The following is a 17430-nucleotide window of genomic DNA, read 5'->3' as shown; positions in this document are numbered from 1 at the left end:
TCTTTTTCGAATTCCCAAGACTTTCCAACAATAAAATCACGCCCAGTAATTTTTACGAGTTCTCCATGATTTTTCACCTTTATTTCTTGGTCTATAATGTATCTGTTCTGCCACGGTAAAACGAGCGAAACTATTTTTAAAGCTTGTTAAAATATACAAACTAACAAATTAAATAAATTTCCACACATTTTAGAAAGCAAAACCTTGAACTCTGGACTACGAAAAAAATTATTCGAACACTGGTAAAAACATATCCTTACCGATTTTCCTATCCATCACCTGCTGCGAGTCCGATAACATCTGAACTAGCCACTTGCTAGATCCCGCCTCGCTCATAGAACTGCTGCCGGACTCCAGCCTGTTATTGATGGCCTTCACTTTCTCGTTCACCTGCTTCTCCACGTAGTTCTGCAACAGCTGCTGCAAGTCTTCTTTCTTATTCGTCGACGGAGCTTGGCCGGGGGAGATAGCAAAGGGAACGACGTTGTTAACGGGCGACACGTTGCTGTTGGAATCGGCGCGTTCCACTCTCGTTCCTTCACTGGCCAACACGCAGGTGAAGTGCAGGGGCTCCGTTTCAATCAGGCCCCTTATTATTTTCTGAGAGGCGACGTTTTTGTATTTCAGCTTAGGCTCTGTAGTCGAGAGAACGTCCTTAGGACAAATGCTCTCTTTGTTGAAGGAGTAGTTCGTGAAACACTCCGCGTTTTGAGCGGCCGGGTCCGAGACGGCGTTCGGGTTGGACGTGAGAAGGTAGGTAGAAGAACCGCCTCCCCTCACATAGGGCGGTGGTTCGATGTCGAACAATTCAGGTTCTAATGGCGTGCCGTACAATCCGTATCGTCCGCGTAATAGCAGGTGGTAGGGATTCGTTCTTTTCTCGAGTTCGGTTGATATTTTGCTCAACAGGGAAATGCACTTCGTCGATATTAATTTTTCCTTATCCTTGGTCGAGACTTTTAAAAGCAGTGCGAAGATCCACTGGAGTCCGGAAGCTGACTTTACATGGTTTATGGAGTCTAGTACGTTGAACAGTGAATTTAAGATGGACGAGGAAAATTTCTCTCCGCAAGGGGGGCTTATGTTACTCGCACCGCTGAAAAGAACAAAAAAATAATAAATAGATAAATAAACCATTTGGTTAATATGTGAACAAAATTAAATGTTACATCTTAAAAACAAAAGTAATAAACAAAGCTTGTTAAAGAAAAAATTGAAAGAATTGTTTGATATTTTTATTTTTCAATCATTTTTATGATAAACAAATCAAGGTACTGAGATGCGGTTTTCGCGAAACTACTTTTTTCCTATCTCTTCGGGAAATAGGAGAAACCCACCAAAAGTAACAAATTTGGCCCACTCTGCACAATTAATGATTTTTTTGAAACACTGTATATAAAAGCCGAGCTTGAACTTTGCAACTTTGCAGATGGAAATGTTTACTTATAAAACAAGCTGCTATCAAATTCAGGGGAAAATTTTGTTATATTTAATCCTTATACAGCCCATTTCCTAAAAAACGCTGCAAGCCATAACTCAGTCATTTATAATCTGATTTTAAAAACAAAAAAATTATATTAAATGGCACTAAATACACTATAGAGTGAGCTTATTGGGACGTATTTATTATTATTTTATTTTGAAAAGCGATAGTCAACTTTTTTTTTTCAAATGGCAATATATGCTTATTTTTTATTTATTATGCAGAATTATATTCTGAATTCAATGATGTATATAAAGTATACTTTTGTGGAACATGTTTTATAGAAATAGCATGAAAATATCAGTCAATACCGCATTATTAGCGCCTGGTCGCTTAATTGACAACTAACATATTTTGACTAATCATGTATGCCTGGAAAACAAAAAATAAAACAAAGTAAATGTCATTTTAGCGTTCGTGTCTCAGTTTTTTACGCATTATACTCTTTTTGTGCGATTGATAGTAGGTTATAAGCTTAACAGCGTAAAATATGAGTAATGATCAATTGACGGACATGATTCAGGTACACTTTTGGTGTAATAAAAATCGTGGCGCAGGAGTCCGCCTTTACAGATAACTATTTCCTCACAGAGAAGTTCCAGAACCACGTAGATTTGTAAGACTTGAAGAAAATTTGAGTAACTATGGTGCTTTTAAGAAATCAAAGTGAAAAGAAGGCCAATTTAATGAAAATATCGAGTTCAATGTTCTTCTTAATGTTGAAGAAAACCCAAGAACTTCCATTCGGGAAAATTCCAATAATAATAGAGCATCAAAGAGAACTGTACATGCAGTATTGAAAAAGCACAAATTCAAGCCATACGTTCCTCAAAAAGTACAGGCATTAGAGGAAAACGATAGAGAACGACGGCTACAACTTGTATCTTTAGTGTTTTGTGTTTGTTGTTCTTCGTTTAATGTGTTTTGTGTTTAATTAATGTTATTTTGTGTTGAACTTTGTATAATGGTTAATGTATTTAATTAAATTGTTTTTCTTTTAATCGATATTCATTGTATTCATATTATTATTATATTATTATTATTATTGTTTCATTTTTTTAACTACAAAATTGTCTTTTGAGTTTAATTTGCTTTGCTGTATTATTTTTTGTTTTCCATGGCACAGATGATTAGTTAAAATACATTTGTCATGAATTAGTAGCCAGATGTCGAATGCGGTATCGACTAATATCTTGCCATCTTTTCTGTAAAAAATGCTTTATAAAAGTAAAGTTCATGTTCATATACATCGTTGGATTCAGGAAATAAATCTGCACGATAATAAATAACAACTATATTGCCATTTGAAAAAAAAAGTTGACTATCGCTTTTCAAAAAAAAAAATTGCAAATGAGCTCTAATAGGCTTGCTTTATAGTGTATATAGAGCCATTTCATTTAATTTTTTGTTTTTTAAAATCAGACCATAAATAACAGAGTTATGGCTTGTGGCGTTTTTTAGGAGACATCCTGTATATTAAAAGCTGTAGGTTAATCTCGCTCCTACACTCAGCCACGAAAAGAGGCGACATATCAAAGGCTTTCCTCGCAAGCCTTTATCCCAACGTCGTATTCTGAACGCAATCTGTTCACACCTTGACATTTTTCAGTGCGAGAGAAATACACGAAGTATATCTGATATTTAGATGGAGATGGACACAAACATCAGTGACGGCGTCAAAATAAATTTTGTCATTTGACGTGTTTTCCTGGCCGATCGAGCCACGGCGAGTTGTTATTTTGCCGTTGGGCACCGGTTTCAATCTTTTAGAGATGTTACTTTGACGATAAAGCTTGATTTGAAATTTTCAATTTTCTGTTTACATTCGCGGAGATCCAAGGTTTCAAATAGCACGTGTAGGCTCCACCCAGCGCTACATTGCCGTAGTTTATTTTATAATCTCGCGACTGCGAAGTTGAAAAGCGGGCGGGTCGCATTTTCTGAAGGCCCGAGAGAAAGGTCAAGTCTGCGTCAGCGGACTTGCCTACCTTTATAGTGTGAAAATAAATCAAATATAAAAAATTTGTTTTGACGAAAATATTAACGTTTTTCAGAAAAAAGTCTGTTGTGTTTGTGCTTCCAATCACCATTCTCAGGGTTGATAGGTGGTATTTACAAATTGAGTTATGACCTCTCAAAGAACGATCCCCGTATTGAGTATTTCAAAGTTTAGTTCGCCACAAAAATATTGAAAATAAGGTTTTTCCACTAAACCATCATCTTCGAAAGCTCCAATCAATGTCAAAGGACAAAATAAGGGTCCACCATGACCTAAATGGCACATGCACAAAAACAAAATTTGTTTACGTTTCGGACATATACTTTGGGCACAGAAAGGACCCGGGGGTGCTACGTCTAAAATGTATTCTATTGATTTGTTTAACTGTTAAAATATCAGTAATAACTTCAAACGGGAGCTACAATATTAAAAATTATTTGTTTTTCTCTATGAATCGATCAGTTTTCATTAAAAACAGCATCACCTTTTGGTTATGTTAGTGAATAATACAATTACCGCAAACTATATACGAGTATAATTAACTTGTTGTTGCAAACAATAAATACATAAATAAATCTGTTAATTAAACGATTTGTATACGTACTTGCAGCAGGTCAAAATAAGTCTCATACATTTATGAGCGATACTCCTTCCTCCCAACAACACGGAGTGGTGCAAGAGTTCCGTCAAATGCTCGTCGATCATATTAACAAAGTCAAGCTGCTGGTTGGGAGCCGTCCCGTTGTTACTCCTGTTCCTGGTGAGTCTCACCGAAGCTATCCAATCGAGTATGTCGAGGACGAGGCCTATCACTTCCTTACTGGTGCTGCTGATAGCCGTGGCGATGAGCGACGGAATAAAAACGTTAGAATCCAACATCAGGTTTCTTTGGGTTCGTTCGTGCGGGATATCAGTGTGCTTCGTACCGTACAGGGTCAGACTTAACTCGTGTATGACGTCGCAACCCATGTAGTAATCCGCCTTCTCTATGGACGACATGGTGGACTTGTCGACGTTAGGGCTGGAGGTCTTATTCTCAAACTTCCTATTCTTACTGCCGTTCTTGTTCATGACGTCTTTGGAATAAACCGCCCTGATGTGGAGGAGGAGGTTCCTGATTTTTGATTTATACAATTTCGGACTAGTCAGGGTTATCGTCCCGCTTTGATCCGTCAGGTCCAAGTGGGAAGCTATGTTTATGGGGCCCGCTAGGATGTCAGCGTTGTGAGCTCGTAGGTATTCTTGAGATATGACGGGGTTGTCAACCCACTGCAGCATATCGATCGTAACCGTTTCATCCACCGAGAAGCGAACGTCCCGGTTGTGGCCTATACCGCTTTTATTCTGTCTCAACAATGTGACTTCCACGTGAGGCAAAGTCGTAGCAGGCTGTAGAGTGAAATGTACGTCAACGTGGTCCAGCAGTGTAGCCGTCGGTAGAGTTATTTCAAAGATATGTTCGTCCCAAGTCGTGGTGTCCGTCTGCAACCGCCACGTTTTCGTGTGCTGTTCCTTCTCGTTTTTTAATATCTGGGGCTGCCTCCTCTGTCTCTGAGCTTGTTGAAATTCGCTCCAACACGGTGGAACGACCACGCAGTATGAGGTTTTTAGCGGTTCGAAATTGCACAGTTGTTTGAAGTTCTTCAAGTCGTCCAGTGGTATTATGTCGGGAGGGTCTTGGAAGCACTTGGTGACTTCCATGTTGTCCAGGGAGTCTAGTTGTTGAGAAATCGCCACGGACGTGTCCACGTTTAGACCGAACATGTCCTCTTCCTCGTGGTCGTCGCTCGATTCATTGTCGGTGTCGTATAAGGCGAAGAAGTGAAGGGAACCGTTTTCTGTCGAGGCGCACAGCCTGTCTAGACCTAGAAATTAATGGAATTGGTTAACCTAAAAACAATCATTTTCGGCTGATTTGAAAATGTACAAGTTATAATGAAGATAACTTATCAATTCCAAAACTGCTTGCCGTGTAATAAAAAATCATCACACAAGTTTAAATTTAAATAAAATTACTTTACAACCAAGATTATAATACACAAAATCTTGTCAACAAAGTGTTTGGTTATTTCTTATCTTCAAAAAAAATGTACAAAAAAATTATCTATCAGAAAAAGTATTACTTCTCTATGTGGCTTTACTACCAACATTAACACTAAACTAAATCTCTAGAAATTATTTTCATGACTGCCAAAAAAAGTTAATAATATACAGGGAGTCCAGTAAAGAAGGTGTTATTATTTAAAAGCATAAAAATATACTGATTTAGATCAAGTTACCTTACAATTATACATGTGTAATAGGGGTACATACGACAAATAGTTGGGTGACGCAATTATTTTTTAATTAAAATAGAAGTTCCCAAATTTCTTTTTTTTTGTGTACCACATTTTCAAGAAAAATTTGCATACGGTTGAACTAAAGCGAACGTAAATAAAAAGTATTAATTTGTTGTCGGTCAATCTTTCTGGAATTTCAACATTAGATGTGTTTTATTCGTTTGAGAATATTTTCAATAAATAAACATTTTAGAGGTATACATTTCTACACTTTTATTAACTGTTACATTAAAAAAGAAATTGTTACTTTTGTTTATTTCCATAACAGATTATTTCTAAATCTGAAACTGTCAAACTCATAACAAATTTTAGGTTAATTAGTTCAAATGTATCACAAAACAGCTTGCTGTGACAAACATACATCAATAACACCATTTCATGTAAAAAAATTAGCTTGTCTTTAGAGTTTAAAATCATAACGATTGAATTATGGAATAATATTTTTTTAATTTTCGTTAGTTTCGAAAGATAAATTACATTACATAACATACGTTAGTTGGATTATTTCTAGATTTGTGTTTGATAAGTTCAATTGGACATGATGTATGATGATGATGTATGAAAGAACAGAAATGAAATTGTCAAATTCAATAACGAATTTTAGGTTAATTAGTTCAAATGTATCACAATTACACAGCTTGCTGTGGCAAATATACTATTATTTCACATGGAAACATTAACTTGTGTCATTGGACTTTAAAATCGTAACATTTGGATTATGGAATAACATTTTTATAAATTGTCGCTAGAATCCGAAGTCGTTACGTAACGATGTCATCTGCTAATGATAAATTAAGGAATGAGTTTGTAAATTAATGGTTATGCAAAATTTCTTGATGTTAAATTGAAATTTACTGGTAACTTTGAAATAAGAAAATGTCTAACATAATTTTTTTAGTCTACCTTTATTTTTGCTTTTAGAACTACGACTAAAACCAAATTTGGGTCAAATCAAAATAATCGCTTTGCAGGTAATTACTTCATACTAAACTATCAAGATGTTTCAAATGAATATAACTGAGATCTAAGGATGGCTCAATGAATAGTGAAACACATTGTATATTAAAAAAATATTTTACTTACTGTTGCAATAGGCGGCAGATACGAACTTATCGTCGGAAATCTCGGCATAGCAAATGGTCTTCAAGGTCGACAGATCCACTACCCTCACAGCGCCATCTACACAAACCAAAACAACGTATCCCTCAACGTCGCTGATGGACGAATGTTTGGAAAAATTCCCGATTTTTTCAACTGTCGGCAACAAGCTGATCTCGATGGGTTTCTCGAAACTCGCCAGTTCCCTAACGGCCGCAGGCTCCGCCCTTATCTTCACCATCCTATCCGAACTGTCCATGGGATACAAAAGTAAAAAACTCTTAAAGCTAAAGAGTCCCCTGAGTACGACAAGGACGTGCATCTCGTCCGGAGTCGCTAGGACATCCACTATTTCCAGGTCGCTGTAGTCCCTGCACTGCTCCGGCAAGTTGATGCACTGCACGGCACGCGAGTAGTTCAACTTTTTGGTCGACTGGTTGTTCTTCAACTCCGTAATGTGATCTGAGATGCTCAAATCGCTGCTCTCCGAACTATTCAGCTGGCCGTTGGTCAGCGGGTGGAGGTTGTAGTTGCTGGAGGACGAATCGGTTTTGGTGCTGTTGAACTCGTCAAATGTTATGGCCCGAGGGCCCGTATGGGATTTTTTCAAGTTGACGGCAGTGGGTGGTAGGAAAACTTCGTCGCTCTCTCCCGGTATTAAAGTTTTGTAAAAAGACGACAGCTGTTTCATCAAATTTAAGTTGTAAGAAGGTAATTCTTCCGATTCTAATTCGGTGGGGTCGAAGTTGTCGAGCATGCTCAGTATTATCTTTTCGTCTTTCTCGGATATGTTGGGTTTCTTCAGGGGAATGATGGGTACGGAATTGGTCTCGAATTTTATTTCGTTTTCTGCTTCTTCCTGATCCTTGCTGTACATGAAGTCGTAGACCACTAGGTAGAGCCTGCTGAGACCCTGTTCCAATCCCACGAAATGTATGTCGTTTTCATTGGTGTCGCTGGATGTTCTCTGCTGCGCCCCCATTATGTTCTCGGGGTGGCATTTCAGTTTTAGCCCGCAAACGATTGTAGGCCTTTGTGATTTTGTGCCGCCATTTACGTTTCCGCTTTGCGATTTGCTACTCAGTATGCACAAGGACGTTATTTTCTTTTCCACTGGGTACTTCCCTAGGAGAGAATATTTAAATTTAGTCAAATTAGAAGGAACAATCTTGGTTACGATCTCAAAATTAAAAAATGTTTCTTAAAAGCGTCCATTCAAATTAATTATTTACTAGCAGCGTCAGAATTAAAAGCAAAAGTGTACAAAATTGCGCTTTTAATGCTTTAATGACAGTCTTTTATTATGTTTATCCAAATGTGGTTCGCAAAGTTTGGGTCACAACCCCGTGGGGTTTCTCAAATTCAGTTCATTCTTCAACTTTAACTTAGTTTTGAGGTTCTGTAAACTACCTATTATTTATTTTGGCCGAGTTAAAAGTATATCAGGGGCATCAAAATGACTGCAATATTGCAGTTTCGAAAATTATTTTCTGCGACATCACAAAATTTATTTGCCACATTTTTCCATGTTAGAAATCTTTTAAAAAATGTTAAAACAGGAATTTTGTCATATTCTTAATATTACTATAGAAATTAACCAAATTTTTGCACATGCGCTTATTCACTTTTAATTTATATAATAAATTACTTACTATCCTCATTTCCGGTCCAAAATCCGGGGGTTCCAAAATCCTGTGTGAATTTCTCCAAAATATGCGAATCGAACTGAGTCACGTAAAAGGAATGCGTCCTCTTGACCTTACCGGCAACGTCGAACACCGATATCAGGCCGTCCGACGTCGCCGTAGGTATTAAATTCGGTATAGTGCTGTTTCCCAATACTTTTACGTTGAGACCTCTATAAGTCGCATCGATCGCTGGGCTGGTCGCATAAGTCACCGATAATGGTACATTTTGAGTGTATTCTCCGATAACAAAGGGGCAGTTTGGGGAATGGCGTTCGTGTTCGCTCCAGGGTTCGTCGGTCAGTTCCCAACAAACCAGGCATACCGTACAGGTGAAACACATTGCACGATCGTCGCCGGACGAGTTTGGCTGGTGGTAGAAGCCGGCTTGAGCCATTTGGTCGGGAAGAGCCCATCTAATTACAAATAATTGTAACGATAAATAATAAATACGAAACATACGTCACTCCCACTTACTTGTAGTCCATGTGAGGCCAATGGGAAAAAGTTTCTCGTCTTCTGTATTCACTAGCCATTGATTTTCTATCGGTTGCGCTAACGGGTTCTCCCAGCAATTCGCTCAGCCTCTCTTGTACCGCAGATGCCACTCCCAATTCGGGTGTGTGTTGATTTTTTGCTAGTAGGTCAGCAACGGTATTCGCCGCGGCAGCGCGCAGGTCGTCCAAGGGTAAATCCAGACATACGGTATTCCACTGAAATTATTAAGTTACACAATTTATTACAATTTTTATTGCACATCATAGAGTATGAAATTCAATTTAAATATTTAATATCAGTCATTAAAAAATCTCTTTATCAGAAATATCAAGCATATCAATTTAGTCACGTTTTCTAAAGAAATATCAGAAGTAAGAAATCATTATTTCCAATTTATTAAATTTACTCTCAATAATTCAATAATATAAAATGCTGACTCATTCTCAATTACTGGGAATCCCACAAAACTTAAGTAGTATATTTCTAAACTACGATATCACAAAAAAATTATAAGTGAAAGAAATTTAACTGAAATAATTATTTAACATTTGCAACTGATTTTTGATGCTATACAATGTACTACATTTCAATAAGTTTTTGTATTGTATCTGTATTAAACAAGTGGAGCATATGTATATCGATATACCTCGACTATAAATATACTTACTTTTTGGGCCTTAATGCCTTTTTTATACTGTTTCTGGGCGTTGGAAATGACATTGGTGAGTTCATTTATAATTTGTTCAGTGCCATTTAAATTTGCAGTAGATAGGCTTTGTTTTAGAATGATAGCCTGAAAAATAAAATCTCTCATTAAATAGCCACAATGGGTCATTTTATGAATTACTTCCGAAAGAGGCAGTTCTAGCTTCACTTCTTCTTTACCATCACTAATAGTCTTTTGTAGAATACTGTCAAGTAATAAAACCCCATTATAATCCGATCTAACTCCTAAGGCCTGGCCATCAGAAAACAATATCCTGTCCACTATGGGAATGTATTTACACTTAACTTCATTCTGATTTATAGCTGAAAAAAGTAAGATTGGTTGATTAAATCATTGGATTATGTACTAATTTACAGGGAAAGATAAATATTTACCTGAAAGATAACTGGACTGGAGAATGACACCTGAATTTACGTCAAGTACACGAACCACGCCACTTTTAGTACAAATTAAAATAACGTTAAGGGATGGGTGGTAAACTATTTCTTTTACATCCGTGTCCACATTTAAATAACCATCTTCATTTAACATCCACTGATCCTCAGCCATTTTGCTAAATACATCTTGCGCCATCGAAAGACAACATTTGTCATTTGTCTAAAAAAAATATGATAAGTGGTATGTTGGCACTACTGATTTCTAAAATATAGCAGTATTCAAATTTTGTATTAATAATTTCGATTACGAACGTTTTCAAACGGGGTTACTATAATATAATTTTGCAGAGAAATGAGAAACATTTCGAAATGGGGTTGACTTTTTAATAGTTTTACGCAGTTTTTGAATGGAAAGAAAAAGCCAAATATTGAAATTATGAAATTATATAAAATACGACAGATCAATATCTTCTTCTGCTTCTAACCCCATGTACATATTTTTTTGCCTCAACTCCATTTCTAACTTTAGCACATATCTTCACAAAGGTCAATCAAAATAGAAGAAGAATTAACTCCGTAAAAGTACAAGAGAACTATTATCTGGGGTTGAAGTCACAGTATACTAAGTATGCTGTGGTTGAAGTCATAGATAATATATATGGACTATATTGTAATTGTATTATGTTTGTGGACTATATGGTAAAAGTCTTAAAAGTGAAAAAGAAGACCCTAACCTAAGTTTATTAAATTATTAACAATATATATTATGGCTTCATATCTAACAAATGTTACAAAAACCTTTCAAAAGTTAACATTAACTTCAAGATTAAGAGTTCCACCAATATTAATTAAAGAACTAGACCAGGATTTACCGAAAAATAAGACATTAATCTACAATGCTTCAAGGAACACAAATTTCTTTAACAAATGTACTGAAATTAGAGATATCTTGTGAAAGTGTTTAATGCATTTTATCTTTCTAGTACCTGCTCAGGACCTATGGAAAGGTATTACCTCTGTGAGTAATGCAGGAAAGAAGAGAGGACGTGGAAAAAATGTATCGAAGTCTAAAATTAAAGATTTGAATCGTGGGCAAATTATTGGAGTTGGTATGTAGGATCGTTTTTATTGTGAATTATGAGTTGTTAACACCCTTTAAATCACTTTTAGGTAAAGCTAATATGGTTTGGCCTGGTCTGTCGGCACCTATAATTAGAGGAAAGGAATTGGTAGAACAACAAAAACTACCCGAGGATCCCGAAAGAGAAAAGAAGTTAATTCAACTAAGAGATCAAATGGGAACTTTTAAATTTCCCAAACTAAGTCCCATTGAAAGAGGATGGTCAGGCTCAAAAATGCCAGGACGAAGTATAGGACCGCCAGATCCAGTCGGCGAAGGTAAGTGGAGATACTTTTGTAAAATTTCGTATTACATTATCAATAATTTTAGATACTTTTGATGGTTTTGACACAAAAGTTTTGGAACTAAAAATGGTTTTTAACATGAAAGGAAATTTTGGCCGAAAAAGGAGAATGTCCTGTCTGGTTATAACAGGAAATAAAAATGGACTAGCTGGTTTCGCAATGGGTAAAGCTCAGGAAGCAAAAACAGCTCTAAGGAAAGCAAAAAACAGATCGGGTCAAAAATTGATGCACATCAAGTTGTTTAGAAATCACACCGGTAAACAAAAAAAGTTGCAAAACGTTTTCAATTTGCTTCGATTCGATATTTTCTTTTAGTGTGTCACGATTTTTTCACACAATTTGGTCTAACCAAGATATACGTTTCCCAAAAACCGGAAGGCTACGGTTTAGTTTGCCACAGGGCTATTAAAACTATGTGTGAGGTTATTGGTATTAAAAATTTACATGCAAAGATTGAAGGATCAACTAATGTTAACCATATTATGAAAGCGTTTTTCCTTGGGCTGATTAGACAGGTAAATAATATTGGTGCAGACCCTTCATAAATGATTACAAGCCACGTTACCAGTAATTTTGTTTCGAACCGTAATCTTATTTCCTTTGCGTTGGCAAATAAATTTTGGTAAAATTAAAAATTATTAAAACAATAAATAAGACCAAGATTACATTAAAACACAATATTCTGTTTCTGATTTGGTGTAAATGAGTTATTGCATTATCTCGACAGTAAATGTAACAGTTTGTCACTGTTCATTATAAACGAATAATTGATATTGGTGATGCAAAGATTTAGGGATTTTTAGTCGACAGTACCAGCCATGCAATGTTGGTTGCCTAAGCTCGGCGGCTATGTGGCTCGTAATCATTTATGAAGGGACTGTATATATTTCGTTAAAGAACTAACGATCCGTTTATATATGTCAGAAGTCACCTGAAGAAATAGCTGAAGAGAAAAAGCTTCACTTAGTGGAAATATGCAAAGAAAACAACTACTTTCCAAAGGTAATCGCTTCTCCAAAGGAATGTCGTAAAGCGGAGGAGATACCCAAAGATGAATTATTGGATTTTACGCAGTACTGCTATGATGGAAGGGTAGTACTCAAAAAGAAAAAGCCACCGCCGTTTTACACGAAACTCAAATCTTACCAAATTTATTTGAAGAAACAGGAAAAATTAAGAAATCAAGCTGGCGTTAGGCTTAATCTCATTGCTGAATATGGAGAAATTAGAAGTTTTTTGGGAGATAAGTATCCTGAATGTAGGCAGTACAGGCTGCCAAAGGAAGAAGAGGGAGAAAATGCTTGATATGTACATACAGAATATTTTAATTTTGTTTATTAAAATAGTGTTTTTTGAAAATGTTTCTTTTTTAAATAAATAATAAAACTTCATTTTTTGTTGTTTTATTCATCCCCTTATGAAACCTTTTGAAAAAACGGAAACATTATTATTTTATATATTTAAGCATAACTTAACATTCATCTAACCAACGGAATAAAATGATTAATAAGTATGCAAAAAAAATTTAATTTCAAATTTTATTAGCGCATCCGTATAGCATGGGAATTAACACGAGTGTAAGATGGAACATATAACTACTCATTAGTTAATTGGTCGCATAGAAATTTAAATCTAGCTTGCGTTTTTTGATTGGTCGTAAAGCAATTCTTTATTCCTATTCCGTTTCGCTTTCCGTGTCTTGTAGGCATGCTCTTACTACCATTAGGTAATCGATGACAAACCACCATCTATACACAACCTGTTAACGAACGTGTATATTGTGTTGCCTAATAATAGTTTCTTATTTGAAATTTGAAACTCGACTAACTGTCTAACTTGACAAGTGACAATTTAAAATTCAAATTTGAAAAGTTTTTTTACCCGATTATTTAAATTTTTACGTAAATATATTTAGACAAAAACAAGTTTATTCCTAGATTACTGAAGTATGAAAAATGGCATAACTAAATCTAGAAGTTTGCGTAAATTAAATGCAGGATTTAGAGATAATTAAAATTATATGCAAATTTCGTGCTTGTCAAATAGTGAGGTCGATTTTTCGTGCCGTATGGCAAACGTATCTCCGTCTTGTGAAAGTTCTGCGGGTTGTGAATGCTGAATGCAACTGCTCACTCCGTGTTTGCACAGCACTCGTAAATGTTTTAGATGCTTTATTACGAAATCTCAAATTCAATATCGGAACCTGGGGAACCTTTTAAAACGGATCACAATGGAGACGATAACTGCCGTTTGGTATTATTTTAATTCGATGGCCATGGAGGAGTTTTACTAATAAGAGTAAAAATAATGAAAATTGTTATCTCTTTATTTATAAATGAACTCAAAGTAAAGAAGTAAAGAAGTTATTGTTAATAAACAATAAATAGGTGTAAAATAACAACTTCTCCATTTTAAAAGAATTCTGTACTCTAAAATACTTTCATATAGTTTTAAGTTTTAACTGGTTTATCTAATCCGTTTTAATTTGTAATTATTTTTTGAAAAAATTGGATTATATTCAATATAACCTGTTAGTTTTACCAGATTATTAGGTTCTCTGAAAAATTGACTCCTAACAGAAAATCCTTCTCATCTTCTTCATGCTAATTCACGTGAAGCTATGAAAAATTTTCCCTTTTAATCGTTTGGAGTAGGTATCTTCATCCATTTACATGTTTCTGGTAATAAATTTTGAACTTCTTTTCGAGTTACTGATTGATATTGTTTAGTGAAACGAGACATTTTAAAACACTACACAACAATTTCGACAAAAGTTCACGTTATCTAAAGAATTAATGTCAACAGGACAACAATAACAAATGAGCACGACTGGTATGGAAACAATTAACGTCAACATGGCAACAGTTACAAATGAGCACGAGTGGCATGGTGGAAACAATTATTAACGTCAACATGACAACAATAACAAATGAGCACGACGGGCATGGAAACAATTAACGTCACCATGACAACGATAAAAATGGGTACATACGACTGGCATGACTTTCTTTACATTTTGATTTCTATGACTCGATTTCAATACTTATGCATGTTTCTTTTCAAGCTCTACTGATGTAAATGTATAAAATATTCTTAAATTTGGACGAAAAAAATTCTCCTTCGATATAGGTACGTTGTCATGTTGCACCCTAAATAACTCTTATCAAAATATTGCGTAGGAGTTACGAACGACATCTCGGGAACATGGTTCACAAGGTACAATCAAAACTAACCAGAAAATAAAACATAACGAGCTTTTCGGGGGTACAAAGCATTATTACTAAATGTAGCGAACATTTTTGCGTCCACTTAAGCACAGCCAGGGGAACAACCGAATTACCGCCCGGTTTCATTAAATATCTGCCCTAAACTGTCCTGGACCGCTGTAAAAATCGTACCTAGCTGGTGAAAGTGCCAGTACCTACTCCACTTCCACAACAAAATACCTACCCAACTACTGAACTAACGAAACGATTACGTTTTCGACTCGGTGGGCACGAATGGCGTTAAAAGCCCCCATTGTTGGCGTATCCGTAACAAAACTAATCGGATGGGACAGCCCATGTGTAAATAGTTCGTAATAGATTTTTAGATCATCTTTCGATAAAAGTGGCATAGCATGTAGAGTCGAAGAAAGGGCGGAGATATCTAATTCGATGCCCGTTTAATCCGAGACACTTCTGAATTGATCTCGTAGGGAGATTAAGCCGCCTAATATAGCAGAGATCGCACCTACAGATATTGCAGAGGAGATGTGTATTTCGATGGTTGTTAATTTGTTATCGAAATTATGTCTTAATTCGAGAACTCCTACCGGTTTTTGGAAAAAAACTAATAGCAGGGCCCGAAAGCGCAAGTCGTTTTCCATGTTCTGTGAAAATCCCAAGTCGGTATATTCTACAGTTTTTAAGAAAAAAATTATTATGAGACAATGCGAAAATTCGTTTCTGATGTTACGCTTTTATTTAAAGGCTCCTACAGATTTTTGGAGAAAAACTCAGCAAAGCTCGAAGCCTTTTGGCAAATATTTCGAAAAATTGATGTACTTACTATATTTTCGATCTTTAAAGTTATAAGTGGTGAAAAAGGTTTACATATTCCTTAAATTGGGCATTTGCTGCTTCATATAAATATAAAATTATGGCCATCGTTTCTGAACAGAAACGTTTCAAACTTCCTCCATACAGGCTGTCTTACGATGAGCCCATTAGAATATTTCAGAGATTACTTCGAATTCAATTTTGAAAATGAAGGCTTTGGGGTTTTCGGGGGCGCTCTCTTTAAATAAAATAATGCCATTGTTGTAGCACTTCCGGCTATACCGGAAGTCACCATCTACTTGCTTATTTTAAATGAAACACCCTATATATTTTTGCATGTTTGCGTTTAGTGGGACTTTTATCAAACTTCCCTATATCTATCTTTAATGGTCTTCGAGATATTTCACTACTTTTAAAATTCGGCTGAAAAATTAAAATCGGACCACCTCCAACGCATCCAGAAATTTTGCAAAATAGTGCACTAAAAAATTCAAATTGCAATTCTGCCAAAACTAATAGTTTGACAGCGCCTGCTTTGTCCACACTTAAAGTACATATAATTCACTACTTTTGTGCACGGGGGCAGCTCTACAACTTAAAATGAATTAAAAAAAAAACGCAAAATTTTCCGATTTTTCTGGGTTTTCTTCGTTTCTAATTATCCGATCGGATCTACCGACCTCTCGTTTTATTCGTATTTCGATTCTCTAAAAATTGTCTTCATATTGTTCCGTTAGTTTAGGTTTTATAAGCAAAAAAAACTAAAAAAATGCGTTTTTTTGCATTATTATTATTATTTCTTTTAATTTTTCTGTTATTGACTGTGAAATTTCTAGCAAACTTAAAAGCAAAACAATCTATTGTTTGTCATAAGTAATTGCTGTTTAGTCTGACAGTGGTAGTTAAATATTGATTTGTAAATAATGGAAAAACAAATGCTGATACTTAATTTAGTATTTATTCATGAGTAGTGCAATGCGTTTGTAAATAAATCATGATGAATTATCTTGATTTGATGTTATTGTTTTAAAATTCTTCTAAACTTTCTGCTATTGGTGGTAAATTGAGATATCTTTCACTAAAAACTCTACATGTTCTATTTATGAATAATTCCATCCCAACTAGCACAAACAGTAACAAAAACTAATGTTAAAGTTATTATAACCTCTAATTGGTATTCGTGTAGAGAATAAAACTATAAATGCCTCATTGAACGAGGAAATACTTTGTCGTCTTTAAATATAGTAACTGGAATGTTAAAAATACTTTAAATATGTTATATAAAGTAAGTAAAATCATAGACCCTCACAAAGTCGCATGCTCTAATATTTAACCTGAAAATTGCGTTTAAATTGACTTCTACCTTAAAGTCGCTATTAAATAGTAGCGGCAACTATGGGTTTTACTAAAATGCGTCACCAAAGTAAAAATCCTAATAGACTGAAAGTCTACAGTAACTGCGACTTAGCCGGGTGGATATAATTTGGTTTTAAAGTTAGTAACACATTAGAAACATTAATCGTAACTTATTTGTAAATTTAACTATAGAAGAACACAGCAAAGTAGCAGTAACTTAGTAATTTTTTTCCTTCTGACTATAAAGTTGCCAAAACTGCAAGAAATTACTTTGCAGTTTGTGGGACTATTAAAGTACCAACAAAATTTTTAGGTTAGAAACATTGTTTTGTTGTGTGAGCAACTGTTTGTTCTTTAGTGTTATTTTGTGACTGAAAATATGCCTAAACATACAGAAAAAAAA

At 35.4% G+C, this 17430-nt stretch overlaps 2 protein-coding genes across 3 annotated transcripts in view; one reads left to right on the top strand and one right to left on the bottom strand.

Moving 5' to 3' along the window:
• LOC108905033 (baculoviral IAP repeat-containing protein 6) overlaps nucleotides 1–10412 on the bottom strand; it is a 50985-nt gene extending 40573 nt beyond the window's left edge. For both annotated transcript variants that reach the window (XM_023453951.1, XM_023453952.1), the window contains exons 1-8: nucleotides 10204–10412; nucleotides 9950–10131; nucleotides 9770–9895; nucleotides 9082–9317; nucleotides 8572–9020; nucleotides 6905–8044; nucleotides 4087–5347; nucleotides 261–1096 (exon numbers count right to left, since the gene is read on the bottom strand). In XM_023453951.1, coding sequence (XP_023309719.1) covers nucleotides 261–1096; nucleotides 4087–5347; nucleotides 6905–8044; nucleotides 8572–9020; nucleotides 9082–9317; nucleotides 9770–9895; nucleotides 9950–10131; nucleotides 10204–10402 — 4429 coding nt within the window. In that variant the 5' untranslated portion in view covers nucleotides 10403–10412. The remainder of the gene's footprint in view (nucleotides 1–260; nucleotides 1097–4086; nucleotides 5348–6904; nucleotides 8045–8571; nucleotides 9021–9081; nucleotides 9318–9769; nucleotides 9896–9949; nucleotides 10132–10203) is intronic.
• Nucleotides 10413–10816: 404 nt separating this feature from the next.
• Nucleotides 10817–13022, top strand: LOC108905066 (28S ribosomal protein S5, mitochondrial). The gene is made up of 6 exons (XM_018707839.1): nucleotides 10817–11135; nucleotides 11190–11315; nucleotides 11377–11604; nucleotides 11657–11887; nucleotides 11947–12146; nucleotides 12556–13022. The coding sequence occupies exons 1-6, from the start codon at nucleotides 10973–10975 to the stop codon at nucleotides 12934–12936; spliced, it is 1329 nt and encodes a 442-aa protein (XP_018563355.1). The 5' UTR covers nucleotides 10817–10972; the 3' UTR covers nucleotides 12937–13022.
• The last annotated feature ends 4408 nt before the right edge of the window (nucleotides 13023–17430 follow it).

This window comes from Anoplophora glabripennis, unplaced genomic scaffold (assembly GCF_000390285.2).
Source record: "Anoplophora glabripennis isolate ALB-LARVAE unplaced genomic scaffold, Agla_2.0 scaffold129, whole genome shotgun sequence".
NCBI classification, from domain to species: domain Eukaryota; kingdom Metazoa; phylum Arthropoda; class Insecta; order Coleoptera; family Cerambycidae; genus Anoplophora; species Anoplophora glabripennis.
Note: the sequence above shows the minus strand (reverse complement) of the source record. Positions and strands in the feature narration are given on the sequence as shown.

Bases quoted from the DNA above. Each gene is read 5' to 3' on its own strand.
- LOC108905066 (XM_018707839.1), top strand. From the start codon at position 10,973: ATGGCTTCATATCTAACAAATGTTACAAAAACCTTTCAAAAGTTAACA. The intron at 11,605-11,656 runs GTAAGTGGAGAT...CAATAATTTTAG, and splicing joins GCCAGATCCAGTCGGCGAAG to ATACTTTTGATGGTTTTGAC. The intron at 12,147-12,555 runs GTAAATAATATT...TATATATGTCAG, and splicing joins TCCTTGGGCTGATTAGACAG to AAGTCACCTGAAGAAATAGC.